Below are 18,575 nucleotides of genomic sequence, written 5' to 3' on the forward strand. Positions count from 1 at the left end.
TGTTCATTTGCTGGCCCAAATGACCAGACTGCTCAGCTGTAACACCAACAGAAGCCTGTCTGCTTAATGCACTTGTGCATCCCACTCTGATAAGACCTGGATGCCATAAGAGGATCCAGGAGAAGCCAGCATCTGCTCCCATCTCCCTTTCTGTGCCTCCAGCAGAGCTAAGCCCAGTCAGTCACCAAGCTTTACATAACTAAGGAAGATGGGTACCTAATTTCTGTTAGACTATGGGCAATTAATTCCCCTGTGGCTCTTCTGGAAAGAAAATCAGATCTAAACAAAGGATAAGTGTACACATTTAATTATTGTATATTTTAAAAGTGATTTAGTTGATTATACCTCATAATGAGAGAAGGATGATATTATACTGGCATTTCAACCTGGCCGTGAGCTCATTGGAGAATGACATGAACAACAGACCTCATCTTGCTTTCCCCACAGTAAATCAGAACTTAATTGCAGTGAGGTCTTTTTAACATGTTAGAATGAAATTTGTGTGCAGAGTCAGACTTCTCCTAGTTGTTTAGAAGTGAGGCTAATAACTGCCATACATTACAACCTTTTGCTTAGCTGCTGAAATATGAGTGAAATTGTTCAAAATAAGGTTGTTTTGACTTCAAGACAAAAACCAGACAATCCTAAACCTTTTCTCTTTGAAACTAAACTTTTACCTTTCATTTTAAATTATATGCTGACACCAAGTCTTGCTAAATTTTATTTTAAACATAAATGTTAAGTCCCTCCCTGGCCTTCTCTCAAACCAAACCAAACTTCATAAAACACACCTGCAAGTCTTAGGTTGGTCCTAGCTCTTGGTTCCACAGGCAGATGTCCTGGAGGGCTGTGGTCGTGATGAAAGCTGGTAGTTTCTTCCAGCGAGACAACAAAAACTGATCCACGCCAGCTCAGTTTGAAACCATTCCTATTCTAGTCTCCTCGGCAATGCCACCGTGAGATAATTCTTCTATTTGTCTGCTTGCCTTCCTGTTGTCAAATATAGTTGAAATGTGTCAGAGAAGTAGCAAAACTCGAAGACTTTTCACTCTTTACAGTATCCTTGAACACAGGCAGGTGGAGAGGAGACCCAGCGAGTGCGTGTCACCCTGGGGAGGGCAGCTCCTCAGGCTCAGTGGGACCTTCCCCATGGGGGTGAGCAAGAAGCAGGCGCAGCCTGCCAACCCCCTGCCGCAGCACCAGCGCTCCCTTCCTTTCCCAGTTCTCACAGCGAGCCCGGACATGGTGGCTGTGCTGCTGTCAGCCCTACACCCACAAACCTGGGGCAGTTTGCTGCCTGTTTTCCAGCCACACTGGGAAAATAATGGCAGTGCTCCCATACACATTTACATATACCATTTGAAATTACCTCGTTTGTATTTCTCCTTACGCGCCGTGTGCTCCTTTCTGTGGTCGTTGGAAAGCTCTGAAGGGAAGAAAGTGAACTCATCAGATGCCAGAAGAGCTCATGTTCCTAGTCTAAGTAAAGTTAAGGCAAACAAATCCTCCTCCACACATAAAATGGGGGGTTGCCACGAGGACTTTATGGAAAAAAAAATTGAAAAGACGTGGCGGTCCAGTCAGGAAGACACAGAGGTTACAGGGAAGTCCTGTGCCTTTGCCCCCACAGCACTACGACCCCTCAGTGTCGTGGTGCCTCAGGGAGTAATCAACAACCCAGCCGCGTACCGAGAGCCAGGACACAACCCCAAACACCCTCAGTGTCAGTCAGAAGAAGCTCCTGAACCCCTCCCTGGCACTTACCTGCAGGGCTGTGCGGAGGGCCGGGATCCCGGGGCAGGGCGTGCGGGCGGGAGGGTAGGCGTCGGGGCTGGCGCTGGGCCTCACGTGGCCTACCCTGACTCACAGCCCAAGAGGCGGCGGCTCCACGTCGTCCTCCAGCCACTGCTGGTTGTGCTCCAGGTGTGGCGGGAGGAGCTGGGTGTTTTCCGTGTCCCCGAGGTCTGAGGAAGGCAGCCAAGAGCCAACGCTGCCAGAGTGGGGGAGAGGTGCTGGGCGGCCTCCCAGTCTGTCTCAGACACCCAGGGGTGACCCCCTTCCAAAGCCAGCAGGACACCATCTTCCATGACGTCCCTGCTCATCGCAAGGAGGGTTGGATTAGATGACCTCTAAAGGTGCCTTCTAACACAAGCCAGAAAAAAAAAAAAAAAGGGTGGGTTTTGTACCACACTCTCATCAGGAACAGATTGCCAGCACGGGGGTCAGGTCCGGTCTCCTGCGCTGGGGGCCCAGGAGTGGCCCCGACCATCATCCCTGAGGCAGACATGCTGCCCATGTCTCTGTTTCCCAGGGCTGCGGCGCCCAGTAATGGAGCAGTCAGGCTGCTGACAAGGAAGGGAAGCATCCATCACGTCTGTCTCCAGCAGCCAGAGACCGTGCTGAAAACAAAGCCAGATCCACGTCTACGTTAAGGATGTGCTCACCAAGGCACAACAGACTGAGCCACGTTCAAAAAATCTTCCTCTGTTGTTTGCGCTGCTCAAAGTCACTGAGGTCCCCTGCCTAGGTAAGACACACAGCTACCCCTCCCAGGAAAAGGACTTTACATCACCCAGATCAGGTGATAAGCTTGAAAAGACAGGACGATCTCCTGTGTTTGCAGGTGCTTTGGGTGTGAATGAGGTGAAGCAGCCTGTACTGATTGCCAGGAGCCAGCCAGACTGTGAGGAACAGTGCTGGCCGTTTACTCCCAGGTAGTTTACCCTGCTTGGGCCAACCCTCAGCCTTCGGGCATGCTTAATTCTATCTGCTTAGAGTCAGGCAGGAATTCCAATACCTAAGTCAGTTTTTGCCAAAAAAAATATTTGTATGTCTTAAGCTAAGCTCCCCAGCCTAGCATTTGCTTTCATTAGTACCAGGGGTCTCTCAGGTCTCATCACGCACCCCACAATAGATTTCCACCCAAACCTTTGCCAGGTACAAAAGTTCTCTGGATTTCATAGCTGGAAGTTAGATTTTTGTCAAATTAGGTGTGCTTTTCCAGCAAGGCATATAATAAGTGAGTGGGTGCATATCCTCCATCTGTTATATGGTTAAATGTCATTCCCGATGCATTACCTGCTTGCTCTTAGAAAGCAACAGGGAGCAGCCCAAGGTGGATCCAGTATCTGATTAGCCTAGAGTAACAGTGGTAAACAGGGGGGTTTCTCTTTGCCCTTTCACAGCAATCTGTTTTGCTCTCAGTAACTCTATTAATGGCCTCCTGAGTTCTGATAATAGCAAATGTTAGAGATCAGGATGGGCAGTCTTAAAAAAACAAAGGTCTTTCAGATCCTTGAGTTGTCTGCAGACAATTTCCCACGTGCTAGTGACTGCTTTCCTGTCCTCACTGCCTGGCTGTGCAGCACCCATGTGGTCTGGCTCTCTTGTGCTGTGTAGGCCAGGAGTTACCCATTCTTGGCCACTCAGGGTACCAATTTGCTTTGATTACAGGTTTAATGCTCTGTTTACTGGCAGGAGGAAGAGATACAAATGGTTTCCTTGAAGTCCTCACTGCCTCTGTTAGAATAACTTGAAAGAAAATATCCCTCTTTCTTTGTCCTACACCTGCAGTACGCCCATTGGCGCTCTCCTCTGAGGCCTTCTCTTCCATTTCTGATGCGTGTAACTTCTTCAGCACAACATTAAACTGAAGCCACGCCAGAGTTGTTTTATGCTTAGGGGAGCGGCTCCTTCACTAGCAGACAATGGTTTCTGACCCAGCCAGCCTTCGACACTTCTGCTTAATGTCTTAACACCTGGCCAAAATAAAAAAAACTTGTGAGAGTCAAGAATCTGCACAGTAGCCTGCTGTTAGCAGACAAGAGAGTGGAGGAGAAGGGGGAGGCTTCTGTGCATGAAAGCAGAAAAAGGAAGCTCAGCCTAGAGGCTCAGTACCTACTATACACCAGCTACACTGAAACAGGCATTTTCACCTTGGTGTTTCCCACTAGAGTTGCTCCTGGGTAATTAACTAATTAATTAAGCCCTTTTTAGGCCAGTCTTTTGCCTTTGGCCTCTAATATTCTTACCTAAAGAAGCACTGTAGCTCCTGTGGCCTCCTAAGCTCCTTCTAGGCCTGTCCATAGGTAAACCAACTTTTCAGATGCTAGACTAAAATATGGTTCTGGGTTTGGCTTCATTTCAGTAGGATTTGTGTTACATCCTGGTGTAAGAGTTCCTTTTTTCTTAGCAAGTATTGCCTCTGTCCAAGTATGATGTTTGGTCAATTGAATATGTGTGTGAAGAGCAATAGTTGGTGTCACAGGAGATTACTAGGGACATTCCAAGAGCACAGTGTGTCTATTGATTATACAAGGTGTGGTCATGTTAAGTTGTCAAATTAAGCTAACGGTGCAGCAACTGTACCCTGGTGCAGTTGGTGTCTGAGGAGTAGGTGTGCAGAGCAGGTTGTGTGTCCCTGCCCTGCTCTCCTCTCCTCTTCAGGTACTGATGCTTCTGGAGAGACAGGGACACAGATAAAGAAAGTAATTTATCCTTCCAGTAGGAGGTATGCATTGATATTTTTCATTTCCAGTTGTTTTGTTGTTGTTTGGGGTTTTTTAAGCAGGCTGTTTCATTAGTTTTCCACAAGTGCCTATTCAAGTGCCTTGTCTCACCTACCCTGACATATTTAATTACATGTAATGTTTAATACTTAAAGCAGATAATATTCTGCATCTACTTCTGCTGGGAGAATATTATCTAATTAATTAGAATGCTTTATCATGTATTACATGTGTTTATTTTGTCCCTATTTGGGAACTGTCCTCTGAGAGAACTAGGAGAATGGTGATTTACTTTTTGTATGCTGGGCAAATAGCTTCCAGGCGGGGTTTAGAGACAGAAGACACAGGCTGAGGAGCCCTTATGCTTGACACTAATTGGGTACAGTATGTGTGCATGGATTTGTCACACAGGCAGGTTGCATGAGAAATGTAGAAATACTCTTAAGTGAGTGCAGGAGGGGCACAGTGACGGTACATATTCAGAGTAGTAATTACCCATTTAGTCATTCACATTTCTGACGGATTAAAACACTCCCATGATACCTGTTGCCCTACCCTAACTTTTATCCAAAGGGTAAAATTAGTCCCGTCTGTGCATTTACTTCGTTGCTATGTTTTTCTTTAAATAAAGTCTTCTTAAACAAACAATTGTTGTGAGACTGCGAAGTACATGTAACTGAGGGATTGGCGTATCTGATTATGCTTCAATGCCAGCTGCAGTTTGCAGGCTAGAGCTAGTTTACAGATACCTTTCTGTTTTTAAACTCTCAACACCTTTGCGAGAGAGTGAAGAGAAAAGCAGCAGGTAATAAGTACAACCCACTCTAACCTTCCAAGCTATCACTGAACTAATAACACAGTCTTACGCTGGGAGATCATGAGGAAGCAGCTGCTTGCCTTTGGCTGAGCTGAGAAGAATTCTGAGGTTTAACCATGCAAGTTTTTGCAGAATCATATGGAAGAGTGGATCATGTTGTACTTTACTGAGACCTTTTGGAGGCCAGAGATTTTTTCTCATTCTGTACCCTTCTGTGGAATTGCTTGCCATAATAACTAATTATATTAATATTTCAAACTAACACAGTAAAATTTTTGCTAGAGTGTTAAATTTAAGAATTAGGCCTAACTAATTTTTATCTGGAAACAGGAGTTTTTTGTTCTATACAGATCTTTTAGCACCTCTCCTAAACACCAACAAGAACCAAGCAGAACACTATGCTCACCTCTATGTCTGTTTTTCCTTATTGTTTCCTTAAACTTTTACTTCTAGTGAAAATTCTATTTTCTTCAAATTCATTAGAAGCTTTCTAATATGATGTGTTGTAGAAAGTAGATCAGGATGCTATAGCTATATTCTTACAGTAAAACAGCATTATTTACACCAAAAATCTCTGGTTTCTTATCACTACTAAGATGGTGGCGATATAGGCTGAAGATGCACAAGGTGAAATCTTGTCCATGTGTTGCAGACCCTATTGGCAGACTCCAAGGAAATGTTCTTCTTTGTTTCTCCTTATTGCCAATGGCAATATTGCTAATAGCAGGCTACTGTGCAGATTCTTGACTCTCACATTTTTTGTTTTTTTTTTTTGGCCGGGTGTTAAGACATTAAGCAGCTGTCCTGTGCCTTTTCTGGCAAGCCAAATACAAACCGACCTTGAAATAATTGAGCACAAGATTTTGCTACAGCTGGTCTAGAACCGTGTGGAGCAGCTCTTGAGCCACCAGCAGCTCGGTTGCCCCGCACTGAGCATTGCTTAGGTGTGTCACAGGCATATGGACACCATCCTTAATATTTTGCACCACCCAGAAGGTGGCTGTAGCTACTCTTGCAAACACAGCTCCCAGTTTGTCAAAGACAAATGCTCCGCGTTTCTGCAACTCCCCAGAAGGTATTCCTTTTCTCCCTCTATGAGTGATCAACATTTCAAAATCCACCCTCTTTTGGGGTCAGAAGTTAGCGAAAAAGCCACTAGCCCATCAGGATTGCTGAACTCCTTCCGTGTGTGCTGAAACATTTGTGCAGAAAGGCTGCCATCGTGTGGCCTTGTGCCTAGCCATGGGGACAGGGTGCCGGAGGCCCTTGCCAGCAGCCTTGCTCCCACCCTACCCTCCATATCCCTCTTCAGGTTTTTTTTTTGTTTTTTTTTTTTTTAGTTTTACTTGGCTCTGCCGATGCTCAGCTCCTCCAGCCTTTGCAGGCACAGGGTGTCCCAGCCTGCCGCAGGGGCTACAGCTGCAGCCTGCCAGAACAAGCGCTTCCCAGCCATCACAGTTTTTTTTTTTGCTGCTGTGCTATAAACTGAGAAGCTCTGGCTTTTCTGGCTTTCTCTACACAGTGGGATTAAAGCAGAACCAAAGGCTAGTTCAGACTACCGACCTACAAAGCAAAAATGTTTCACAGCTCAGACTTCTTGTGGGAATATGCTTAGTTTCTTAGCACAGAAGCACAGCAGCTTAAATGGTAGTCTCTCTTAAAGGCCAGAAATGTGAAGGTGGCGGTGCTAATCTGAATGTCACAGCACCTCCAGCTGCACAGCCCTCCACAATCTCCAGCTGACTAAGGCAGTTGCTATTAGGTTTGAGATTCTGCTTATCCTATACTTGAAGCATTTGTCTGAAATGCAAACCAGTCAGGTTTAGAAAGGTGGGAATGTGGACCTGGGTCTCCCACTTGGTCATATGAGGTATTTCTTTCCCTGACCAGTCTCTAAGATAAAAATGGCCTGTGGTTTTGGAGCCTGGGGTTTGGTTGGGGTTCTAGATCAGGAGACAGGGTAGGATTTGTGTGTGATCATACAGGAAAGGAGTAACTGCTATAGCAAAGCAGATTCATGGCCTGTTGATCTCTTTGTTTTCCCCAACAGTGGTCTAATTAAACACTGTTCAAAGTCATGCTCAGCACTCAAAGACAGCCAGTGTGTAATCCTCCTTCCCACAGAGGCATGGGCATCCAGACACTGTGATCCACTCCTTAAGAGTGTCTCCTAGCTGAGATGGGTGGTAATAATGTAGGTTGGGTAGAGTAGGAGAGCTGAGCTCTTCCAATCCAGTTCCTGCAGTCATCACTAAATGTAGAGCTGGTACAGTGCTTCTGGGCTGGCTGTGAAATGCCTGGCATGCACTGGTGTGGAATATTTTTTAAATCTTTTCATATTATAGTGGTAGCTGAGCTTTAGCAAACAAAAGATGGGAGCTAAGGAAACCTGAACTACCAGGCAGCAAGGCACTAGCCAGCTGCCTCGCTGTGTGTCGGCTCAGCCTGGATTGTGAGGCTTCCCACTGACAACCCGCTGCTTCTACGTTTCAAGTGGGGAAACACTTTAGAGGTCTGATTTGGCAGCTGTTGGCTCAGTGACATCCCATAACTAGAGAAGTGCTGTTCCACATGCTTAATGAAGCAATGGAGGCTGTTCGGGTGTTTTAGTCTTGACGAGAGCTTGCACTGTGTGGATGCATTTATTTCCTTTTATTTGCATTTCCTTTTTAATTCCTAGAGAAACAGAAGCCAAGAATTAATTATACAAAGTCCAGGATTACAGCAATTTTACACCTAACAAGGCAGATATCTACATTCAGCATGGTTGCTTCAGCCCTCCTTTGAGTTTACTGAGGCCCTCCTAGGGTGCAAACCTTATGATCATTTTTTGTATGTCTTTGGGGGAGACCACTGTCTTGCAGTAAAAGCCTACCAGAGTTTGTGCAGGCATGCCAGCCAAGTAGCTCAGGCGTCTAAAGTTAGGTCACCTGAATGTTATCAATGAGTCCCTGACAGATGAGGGAGAAAAAAAGACTCCAGTCCTGCTGCTCTCTCAACAGAAGGCTTGCATCAAACCAATGGTCAGTCTAGCCCAGCATCCCTTGCCTGTGGGTGAAGCCCAGTGTGGCACGTAAGAGAAAGGCAAACATGGGATAATTCCCCTGTGTGCTCTCCCCGTGCCCCTGTGATCTACAGCATCAATTTTGTGAGCAGCAGAGGAGCCTGGTGACCTCTTGGCTGGCTCCTGGCAGCTCTCCAAATACCCTTCCCAGGCCATGTGCAACACCCCTCGAAGAGCAGATGGACCAACATATGGCCCCCACAGGGCTTTCTTACCAGGAGAGTGCCCACACATACAGAGGAAGCCCACACTAAAGCACTGGAGGGAAAAACCATCATCCACACTTCCTGTGGAGAAGCATTAAAACCCTCTCCCCCTCAACACTTCTCCACCTTGTTGGCAATAGTAACTGCCTTTGCCCTTTGGCCTAAAAAGCCATGTGCTTACCGTTGTACCCCCACAAACTGCCTTATTTGTATTAATGAATGGCCAGTTTGTAGATGTGTATTTTGCTTCCCTGTCCTGTGAACAGTGGCCACAGCCTTAGCACAGCTGAACTCTTACAAATGCTTCAGCCAGGCTTTCAACATGCTGTTCAAGCAGTCGGGTGGTCACCACTTTGTTACTCCCATGGCAGCAAAAGTCTTGTTCAGGGAGCATCTTAGCAGGATGCTCAACACCCAGATGTGGAAATGCTTCTTGATGGCTTCCCTCTTTTCCTGGGTATCCCACTGGAGGAGGCCTGCAGCCAGATGATTCCATTGCAATAAATGTTCCCTCACCAGTCCATGCAACTGGCCAGCTTGGGCTCCTGTCACTGCCTCCCGCACCACGCACTGGCCAGGTTGGTGTCACTGCCTATTGCTGGCCATGGCCATGGGCTGCCCCAGCCCCTCAGGGCCCTGCCGCTGGTTGGAGGAGCCCCATGCCTGGCCCTGTCCAGCCAACATTGCGGGCATCCATGGCTGTGCCCGGGCGTGGAGCTGGTGCTGGTGCCTGTGCCTTGCAGGGTTTGCTGTTGGTACCACCCGGACACTTGTGCAACAGCTCTGTCCCCATTTATTTGGAGAGAAATGGCTGATCCCCGAAGCTGTTGGTCAGGGTTCTGTCAGCACAACCCCAAACCACTATGCTGGCCAGTGGGCTTGGAGGGCAGGAGGGCTGTTTTGGTGGGGCTGGAGCTGAAGGGCCCTGAGCTGGTCCCACTGCAGCAAGGCTTCTGGGGATGGGCTAGCAGGGCAATGGGGCCATGGGGAGTGTGGGCACACTGGTTTTCCAGACAGGAGCGGTGGCTGCTGGCATTAGGTCCAGCTCTCAGGGGTGCTGGGGCAGCTGCTCAGGCTGTCCGTGCACGAGGGCAGCTGCTGGTTTCCAGCTTGGCTTCTGAAGCTGTAGAGGCATGTCTGTGTAGAGAGGAGGCTGCTGAGGCCCTCAGTTGTAGATGGGACACAGGGACTCCTCCACAGCATGGCCCAGAGGTGGCCAGGATCACCAGCATGGGCTGAGCTGCCAGCACACCTTGGCTGATGTGGATACCTGCACCTCATGGCCTCAGCAAGCAGGTGGATTCCCTCAGGCAGGTTCACTGGTCAGGAGCGGACACTAGTGCACATCTCACCTTCTAGCGCAATCTCATCCCTCACTCTTTCTCCTCCTGACCTTGCTTTGCCTATGCCTGGCACTCCTGGGGGCTGCTCTTGTCCAGGCAGAGTCAGTTTGAGCTAACACTGGCTCCAGTCAGAGTGGGCTCCCAAGAAGGCAGACCAGGAATTAAGAGGCCAATTGAGGCATCTGACAGCAGCAGAAACGTGAGCAGTTTTTTTTGCCAAACACTAACTCACCACTCCACAGCAGCCTGACTAGGAATGCTTTGTGGCTATGAGAAGCAGTGCGTGTGTGTGGAATCAATGACTCCCTGATTCCACTTCCTCTGCCAACAGAGCATGACACGGCACAACAGTATTGCAAGCAGCAGGGAAACCACAGTTGCTACAGTGCGGTGCTTTGGTGTATCTCGGGTCCAGAAAATGCCTGCAGTCTTCTGGGGACTGGAAACAGTTGTGGTTCTCTCACCAGCTGCATCTGGGGGAGCAATTCAGGACATTAGTCTGTCCTGTGCACCACTGGTATGCCTGCCGCACCTTTGATATAGCCAGGGCATTCTCTTGTTTCCCCCCAGTGCTGGTGCCTGCAGGCATGCTCCCACCCTTTGGGGCAGATTGTCCCACTGAACAAGACTCAGAAGGCCAGGAGAACACGAGGGGGAGTGCAGCTGCTTGACTAGCTGCTCCTTCAAGGGACACGGACAAAAACCATCCCTGCAGCTGGGAGTGCCAGCCCCAACTCACTCTCCCCCCAGGCCAGCTCCCATACCCTGAGGAGATTGTCAGGCCTTCTCAAGAGGCACTTGAGCCTTACTTTCCCCTTCTGCCTTTTCTCCAGCGTGGGCACTGCTTGCAGACACTCCTAGGTTTCAGGACATGACTCCCACTTAGGGACCCCAGCGAGACTGCTCAGTACCTGAGTCCGTTTGAAAAAATTCATATATGCTGCCGTGGCGGTGTCCTCCAGGCTTTGACAGCACTACCAAAAAGTAGATGATAGGTAAAGCCTCAGCATGGCTCAGGCACAGAGGGTACAGGAGAACAGGGAGGTTCCCTCTAAGCCCATGCCCCATCTGGGAGTCAGGGCACCGCTCTGGACCTCAGCCCATGGGAGGGATCCCACTCTATGCCGCTTTTGTGCCTTGGGCCTCTAGGGACTCATGGCAAGCTCTGGGGTGCAGCTACAGTGGGAGGTACATTCATGCAGGAGTCACATTTCCCACCATCTGCAGAATGTGGTCCAGAAGCCTCAGACCCAAAAAACTTTCAGCTTTGGCTGCTGACGTGACGTGCAGGAGAGGGCACTGGGGGAAGAGCCTACTTGACATACAGCAATCCTGGTGGATTACACTGGTTGACCATGGGACAGCAATTACCTCTTGTGCCGATGGCTTGCATTGCCTCCGTTTCTTCAGGATGGACTGGCAGTAAGCCGCTGCTTCCTCCTGCAAACACATCATTCTGCACAGCCTCTTGGTCTGCCTCTTGAGAAAGAAAAAGGGACAGCTGGATCAGATGGAACCGTTACCCGTCAGGGAGGGAGATGGCATCTTCAGGAGGCAATTTCTCAAAGCCATTGATAAATTTTAAAAACAGTGCCTGGGTTTTTAGGGCTGCACCCTGTTGCTAATCCAAACAGCTGCCAGGCCTGACCTGCTGGGACACCAGGAAATTGTGTGTGATCTTCTGGTTCACCTTGTATGTAGTACATTTTTAGCAAACTGTAAGGTGATGCTAAATGCCTTCTTTCAAAGAGGGCGGGAAGAAGCTGCAGCAAGGCCCTTCTGCACAGGGCTCCTCCACAAGGCCCTCATGCCCTTCCCCATAAGCCCCAGCAATGGTCATATTTGTCCCATCCCAGCTATTGGTCTGCAGACGGGAAATTGAGCACAACCAAAAAGCCAGCTGCATCAGCATCTCCACACAACTACCAGCACTAGGAACGGGCAAAGAGCATTGCTTGGGATCTCACTCCCACCTGGAACCGGCCCAGTGGACAAGCAGTGCTGTGCGTGAGCTGAGCACAAGTGCAGCACACACCAGGCCCTCAAATCTGCCTACTGATGTCAGCACAAACCAGCTCTGAGCTGTAATGGTAAAACTGGGACAGCAGCTGCCCCTGGCACTTGGCTTGACCCACAACTGGCAGCAGAGGCTCTGCATCATCTCTGTGGCTTGCTGGCACCTGCTGGCAAGGTGTGAAACCTGGTGTCACTGCTGCAAGGCTCTGATTGATCCCTTCCTGCTGCTCAGCCCACAGCGTGTCCAGACATGTATCTAAAACCTCCAGCTGCCAAGGCTCACAGCTAAGGCAGAGTGAAATAAACCCACCATGTCCTCTCTCCAGTTCCTCCTGGAGGAGGCATTTGCCTTAAGACTTTGGATGGCTCTGGGCACTTTTTTCCTCCTTCAGCTTGACACTTTGCTCTTGGAGGGCCTTAGCAGAATGTATTTGGTTCAATTTCACATGAATTATGGAAAACCTGTGCTTAGCATGTGAGGTCAGTAAAGACAGACTAGTCACCCTTGCACTGCCAGCTGGGCTGTAGTGCAGCATCCAGCTGAGGAGCTGGAAAAGTCCTCCCTACAGGCACATATCTAACTAATCATCCAGAGAAGCTTCTGTCACCTATTGTGATTTACATCAGCAGAACCGAATGCTGGAAGCGGTAAGGGGATCACACAGGGAGAGGGCACATGCCTGCAGGTCTCCATCCTCACACCTGTGGAGGCGCCTGGCTGGCTGACCTTTGGGCTTTGAGCTGGCAGCTCTCAAACGGAGGAAAAAGCCATGACATACCCACACCATCTCCCAGAGCCTTGCTCCTGGAACCCAGCTGGGTCACCTTCACCTATGGGCACAGCTGCAAACAAGTGCAGGACGCAACAGCTCCTGTGACACAGTTCAAGATACTTCTTCAGATTGGAATGGCAGAGAATGCAATTCAGAGAGGGGATCACTCCACGGTGCTCATCTCTCCCTTCCACTCAGGAGCATGGTGCAGAGTCACCGCATGCCTGCACTGCCACCATGCTGGGACAAAACAAACCATGTACGGAGCTGCCAGGAGAAAGGACTCTCTGGAGCTCACACCAGCTCTAAAAACTCAACCCCAACAAGCCCACTGTCGTGGCACCTGCACCAGAAGCACCTCAGGCTCCAAGGGGCAGGCAAAGACAGCTTCACAAGGCAAAGTGCCCCAGGGCACATCACTAAGCCTGACCTGTTACGTCTCTGCGCTTTTCCATGTCTGTGCATTGGCTACGGAAGGACCAACTTGCATGTCACATGGAAAGATTAAAAAGTAAATGCTCCTTTCTCCCACTGACTTACCTCTAGGATTGCGCTCAGGGTTGAAGACAGGCCAAGAATTCAGGAAGCCATTGACTTTCAGAGGATCTTAAGGAAAATGGCACATGAATAAGCTCTTGCCATATTGTCAGTGTTTATTCCTTCAAGGAAAGGGACACTGAGAACTCACCTCCAGGATGCCCCAAGGGCTCCCAACCAACACCCAGCTAAGAAGCTGAATAACCATCACCACCACCCTCATCTAGAAGCAAGCACAGATGAGAAACATTTCCATTGCATGTTGGGATCCACTGCTGCCTTCGTGAACTGTGGGCACTGGAAGGGGGTCAGGTAAAGACATGGAAGCCAGATGTAGGCAGAGCTTGCCAAAGCTGCAGGGGGGCCTGGTGACCTCTTGGCTGGCTCCTGGCAGCTTTCCAAATACTCTTCCCAGGCCATGTGCAACACCCCTTGAGGAGTGGATAGACCAACATACAGCCCCTCAGAGCTTTCTTACCAAGAGCTCTCACACACACAGAGGAAGCCCACACTAAATCACTGGAGGGGAAAAAAAACATCATCCATGCTTCCTGGGGAGAAGAGCCCACTGGCCTATGAAAGGCTGTGTCAGCATCTCCCGTTTACCTGCTCCCCGTGCTCGCCACAGAGCAGCCTGGGCAGCCCTGGCGTGCAGGGCTGCCAGGAAGAGGATAAGGATTAGGTGGCAGGCAGGGGCCATGGCCCCACAACACTTGCACCATCCTGTTGCCACTGCTACAGTAGTCAGGGCCAGAGGCTGAGGCATTGGTTCATATGGCTGGCACAGCACCGTGGGGCTCTGTGACCTCACAGCCAGGATGAGGCTGTGTGGAGACAGCACTCAGCACACTTATGGAGAGCTGCTGCAGCACAGCTCAGGGAGCTGCCCTCTCAGGGAGGGGAGCATGTCCCGCTGGGCAGCCTCCATCCAAGGGCTGGGACACAGGCCACAGATCTGCCCTGTTTCCAGGCACTCTTGCAAGGGCAGCAAGGAGCTCACAGTTCTCCAGAACAGGAATCCACAGCCAAGGGATTTCAGGGCCTGCAAGAAGCAAGCAGCCCAACCACCCAAGACTGGAGGTGCTCTCCATTGTTGCAGCTCCCTTGGCGTGATGTTTCTGGCCTCAGCCTTTTCATGCGCAGGTTAGCAGTCAGCAACCTGAGATCAGCAAGCTGATCTCCTGTGAACACCAGTAAGTCAAGGTGAGCTCTTGGCAGGACTCCAAGTTTGATCTATCCAGTGTTTCCCCAGGATATTATTCCCAAAGTTTTGCTCCAGGATGTACCCATGAGAATCCTCCCCTTCCCCAAAAGAGGGTTCTGCCAACTACTGGCTTCACTCACCTGTGATATGAAGTGCACAGGATGTATCAGACTGCACGCGGAGAGGGACCGTGAGGGGAAAGGTAAGCTGATGGTGTATGTGCCCTAAAGCTTTTATGTGCACTAGGACAGAGTCCCAGGTCCCGACGCTTTGCAGAGTTCAGAGCAATACTGCTAGCAGCTTTTTGGAAACTGGACACAAAAAATGTCAGTGAATCTGGAGACCTTCCATACCCCTGTGACTTCCCCAGCTCACTGACCTGGCATGATCAGCAGGCAATCACAGGCAGGCAGGGCCAGTCGTCTTTCAGAGACATCTGCCTGGGGCGACTTCCACTGCTGTCAGTGCCTTGGCACCAAAATGCAAGCAGACACTATCTTCTGGGATCTTTAAAGAGAAGTCCAGCTTTGCAAAGCTATTAGGGACAAAGCACTGCTCTCTCTCAACAACTCAGCTGTGTCCTAACATGTTCCCCTCTTGAGATCACCACAGGTCACTGCATTATTATCAGCCATTTTCTAAAATCAAGGCTTTACTAGCAGTAGGTACCTACAGAGCCCAAAGGTTATTTACTCAAAGGTAGAATATTTGAGAAGTCTGGTCCAATCTATACATCTTAAAATATGCTCTTTGGATCAAACACTACAACCTTTATGGGATATGCAAAGTTTGAATTCAAGCTTTATCTCCTCCTTCTGCTGACACTAGAAAAATGGCAATGCCAAGAGAGTATCACCTCTTCTCCTGCCCGAGAATTTTGACATTCAGTACTACCACTCATTCCCTAACCTTGGAACCATTAATTCAAGTGAGGACCGCAGGATTGCTCCAATCTCTCCATGAGGTCTGGCTGCCTGTCCAGCAGGCAGCAAGCACTAAAAGCCCACTGTTCACCACTTGAGGGTGCAAACCTTTCTCAAGGTACAGATGTAGCTCAGGCTCTAATGAAACCGCTCCGTTCTGGCACCTTCACAGAAGGCTTCAGAAGTGCTTGCTTTCCAGTACAGGCTCTGGGAAAAGGTCTCAGACCACCAAAATGTCTCAGCTACCAATAACTAGAGCTGCAAGAACACCCGAGCAGCCAGCTCTCTCAGGGCAAGAGCAAAGCACACTTTGAGGACACAGAACACACTGTCATCTCCTGGTATGTTACATGTGTGGTGGGGAGAACAGCACCACTACCACACCATGTAAATCAATTTCCCGATTTAGAATATACAACTCCACTCAGGAAAAGTTTAATGTGGGTTTCTGGGGCATCATATCCCAAAAAAGACACAGTACAAGAAAAAAAGGCAAGCAGAATTCCCCAGCCTTTAAAATGATCTGAATGCTTCAAGTATATCAAAACTCCATGTACTACAGGGCTGCACCCTGCAGCAGCTGCTGGAAGCAGCTGTATCTGCCTGAGGACCAGGCAGCTTCTCTAACTCCCAGGGATGGCCTGGAATAAGCAGCACCCAAACCAGAAAGCCTGGTCTTGCAGAGCCCTCGGGAACTACCAAGTATCCCTGAAAGGGAAAAAGGGCAGCACCCTGTACTGCAGTGAGCTGCCCAGCACCCCTCCTGGGAGATGAACCAGACAGGCCAATCCCACAGTGCTTAAGCTCTGTGTGAGCAGGTGTCCTGGGAGGAGCAGGACTCTCTGGAGGGCAGATCCCTACAGCAAAACTGCTTTGGCCACACCGACTCCTTGTGTGACACACACACCTACTCCTGTGAGAAACCCTGGGGTCAGAGGGAAAAGGGAGAACCATTACAGGAGCCTGTCAGAAAACCAGTAAAGGATCCGAGAGACACACCACACAGTAGCTGGGAAGAGAAACAAGCAGTGGATCTCAAGCGAAGATGTCAGCCCGGTATAGCCCCAGTCCAAGAGACATCTGTGGTACCCTCTGGCTCCCATTCAGTCTTCAGGTCAAGAATCTTAGGATAATTTAGGCAGGGACATCTGGTGGTCTCTAGCTCCCCCCGCCCCGCCCACACACATTCAAAGCAGGGCTAACTTCAAAGTCAGATCCAGCTGTCCAGGGCCTTGTCCAGACAAGTACTGAGCTACATCCAAGGACATGGGGATCTCACAACTCCACTTCAGCACATCCAGAAGCAGTGCATGGGCCATGGGCACACTTTTGATGTGCTTGGGCCACAGAGCCTCTTAGGAAAGAGACAGCTGCTTTCCCTCTACCTACCAATCTTGTATGACAGCACCATATCTCATCATTTGCTATCGCTGCTGAGCGAAAGCACAATGATCTGTGGCTGCTCCACTGGACAGTAAGCTATGGAGGGACTATGCACCAGAAGTGGCCAAGCCTCCCAGATGCACAGCCCAACCTGAAAGTAAAGCTTAACTGGCTAGATGAGCTGAGGAAAAGGCTGGAGGAGCACTTATTCAATGAATGGAAACACAGAGCTTCCTAGGGAGAACAAAACTGTGATCTTGGTGAGCTGATGTCAGACCTGCCGAGCTCAAAAATATAAAGAACATTAAGTTACCCAGGTGCCCAGTAAACACTGCAGACATCACATTGCCATAATGAAAAAGATAGCTTCCAGCTGGAGAATAACATACCAAGACATTTAAAGCCTGCTGGGAAACAGGAAGACTTTTACTGACACCAACTCCATGGACTCCCCAACGAATGCTAAATATGAGCAATGAGTCTGCAGCTCTAGGCATCCACTGAAAAACTGAAATAAATAGAGGGGTGGTGGGAAGAGATTTCCTCCTCCTTGTCACCTATGTCCCTAGAGAGAAGGGTAAACACCTCTTCTTAGATGCCAGCAAAGGGCACTCTCCTGTGGCATGTGCACCATGACAGGTGAGCCTACCGCCCCCCACCTAGCCCTGACAGCGTGCACACGGAGAGGTTGAGAGACCCTCCAAACCATCAGAATCACCAGATTTTTCCACTGTGACCCCAGCAGGAACACAAAGCACCTCAAAGGTTGAGCCACATTGGTCAGGTGCCTCCCAGAACTGACAGCAGTCAGGCCTGCAGCCCCCCGAGCATGTCCCCTCCCGTCGAGCCCCCATGCAAGGGGAGGAAGGTGGGCCTGGACCCAGCAGGTGGAATGGCAGGCTCTGGACATCCAAGACGGTGTCAGGGAGGCGGGCACCCGGCGGCCCGGCCCCAGGCAGGCAGGCAGAGAGCAGGCAGGGCAGGAGCACAGCTGTTTATTGGCAACACAAGCAGAGGTGGCGGTGGCGGCGGCGGGCCCCGAGCAGGCTGTGGGGCCATGGTGCTCCGGCGGGGGTCGGGGGGGGCCCGGGGCCGCCCCAGGCCTAGGTCAGCGTCTCGCCCTTGGTGACCTGCCGGGAAGAGGAAACGCCTCAGCCCGGAACAGCCCCGGCCCCGGCCCCGGCCCCGACCCAAGTCCCCCGCCCCGCCGCTCACCCGCGCCTCGATGTACTCGATCCTCCGCTCCAGCGCCGTCAGCTTCTCGTTCAGGGTGGCCAGCCGGGACCGGCACGACATGTCTGCGGGAACGCGGCAGTGAGAGACCGCGGGCGTGCGTCCCGGCCCGCTGCCACCCCACCCCACCCCGCCCCGCCGCCGCCGCCGCCCTCACCGAAGGAGTTGAGGAAGTCCGCAATCTTCTTGATGGAGCTGGTGATCACCTCGATGTACTCCCGGTTGGCCCAGTCCTGGTGAATCTCCCGCTGCACCGGGTCCTCCTGCACCGACATGGCCGCCCCGCCACCGCCCCGCCGCGTAATGCGGCTGCGCGGGCCGCGCCCCCCTCCCCCCCCCCCCCCCGCGCCTGCGCGTCCCCGCCGCCACCAGGCCTCTCAGGGTCCCGTCGGAGACGGGGCGCCCGGCCCGGCCGCCCCGTCTTCGTCGCTGGCCTCCGTGCCGCTCCCGCTGGGCTCCTGCGGGGGAGGGGACACACACACACGACACACCATCAGAGGCGCAGCTGTGTTCTGTCATGTCGTGTCCCGTACTCCCCCCCCCCCCCCCCGCCTTGTTTGCATTACAA

General features: G+C 50.7%; 3 protein-coding genes across 16 annotated transcripts in view; all 3 read right to left on the reverse strand.

Moving 5' to 3' along the window:
• TMEM40 (transmembrane protein 40) overlaps positions 1-17,623 on the reverse strand; it is a 31,285-nt gene extending 13,662 nt beyond the window's left edge. For 4 of the 10 annotated variants that reach the window (XM_064453915.1, XM_064453914.1, XM_064453907.1 and 1 more), the window contains exons 1-6: positions 13,268-15,689; positions 12,734-12,826; positions 11,310-11,417; positions 1,765-10,411; positions 1,370-1,426; positions 792-990 (exon numbers count right to left, since the gene is read on the reverse strand). The gene's annotated coding sequence lies outside the window, so the exon portion shown is untranslated. Of the gene's footprint in view, positions 1-791; positions 991-1,369; positions 1,427-1,764; positions 10,412-11,309; positions 11,418-12,733; positions 12,827-13,267; positions 15,690-17,532 lie in introns of those variants that run through there. The other 6 variants (XM_064453909.1, XM_064453910.1, XM_064453911.1 and 3 more) reach the window with 6 other exon arrangements.
• On the reverse strand, positions 15,811-18,325 carry BRK1 (BRICK1 subunit of SCAR/WAVE actin nucleating complex). Its single transcript, XM_064453919.1, has 3 exons — positions 18,165-18,325; positions 17,990-18,072; positions 15,811-17,904 (listed from the first exon to the last, which is right to left on the reverse strand). Exons 1-3 carry the CDS (start codon positions 18,280-18,282, stop codon positions 17,878-17,880), a joined length of 228 nt encoding a protein of 75 aa, XP_064309989.1. The 5' UTR covers positions 18,283-18,325; the 3' UTR covers positions 15,811-17,877.
• Positions 18,316-18,575, reverse strand: part of FANCD2 (FA complementation group D2) — a 55,782-nt gene continuing 55,522 nt past the window's right edge. For all 5 annotated transcript variants that reach the window (XM_064453899.1, XM_064453900.1, XM_064453898.1 and 2 more), the window contains one exon: positions 18,316-18,465. In XM_064453899.1, coding sequence (XP_064309969.1) covers positions 18,385-18,465 — 81 coding nt within the window. In that variant the 3' untranslated portion in view covers positions 18,316-18,384. The remainder of the gene's footprint in view (positions 18,466-18,575) is intronic.

The sequence above is a fragment of the Phalacrocorax carbo genome, chromosome 6 (assembly GCF_963921805.1).
Source record: "Phalacrocorax carbo chromosome 6, bPhaCar2.1, whole genome shotgun sequence".
NCBI lineage: Eukaryota > Metazoa > Chordata > Aves > Suliformes > Phalacrocoracidae > Phalacrocorax > Phalacrocorax carbo.

Bases quoted from the DNA above. Each gene is read 5' to 3' on its own strand.
- BRK1 (XM_064453919.1), bottom strand. From the start codon at position 18,282: ATGTCGGTGCAGGAGGACCCGGTGCAGCGGGAGATTCACCAGGACTGG. The intron at 18,073-18,164 runs GTGAGGGCGGCG...GCGTTCCCGCAG, and splicing joins GGACTTCCTCAACTCCTTCG to ACATGTCGTGCCGGTCCCGG. The intron at 17,905-17,989 runs GTGAGCGGCGGG...TCTTCCCGGCAG, and splicing joins TCGAGTACATCGAGGCGCGG to GTCACCAAGGGCGAGACGCT.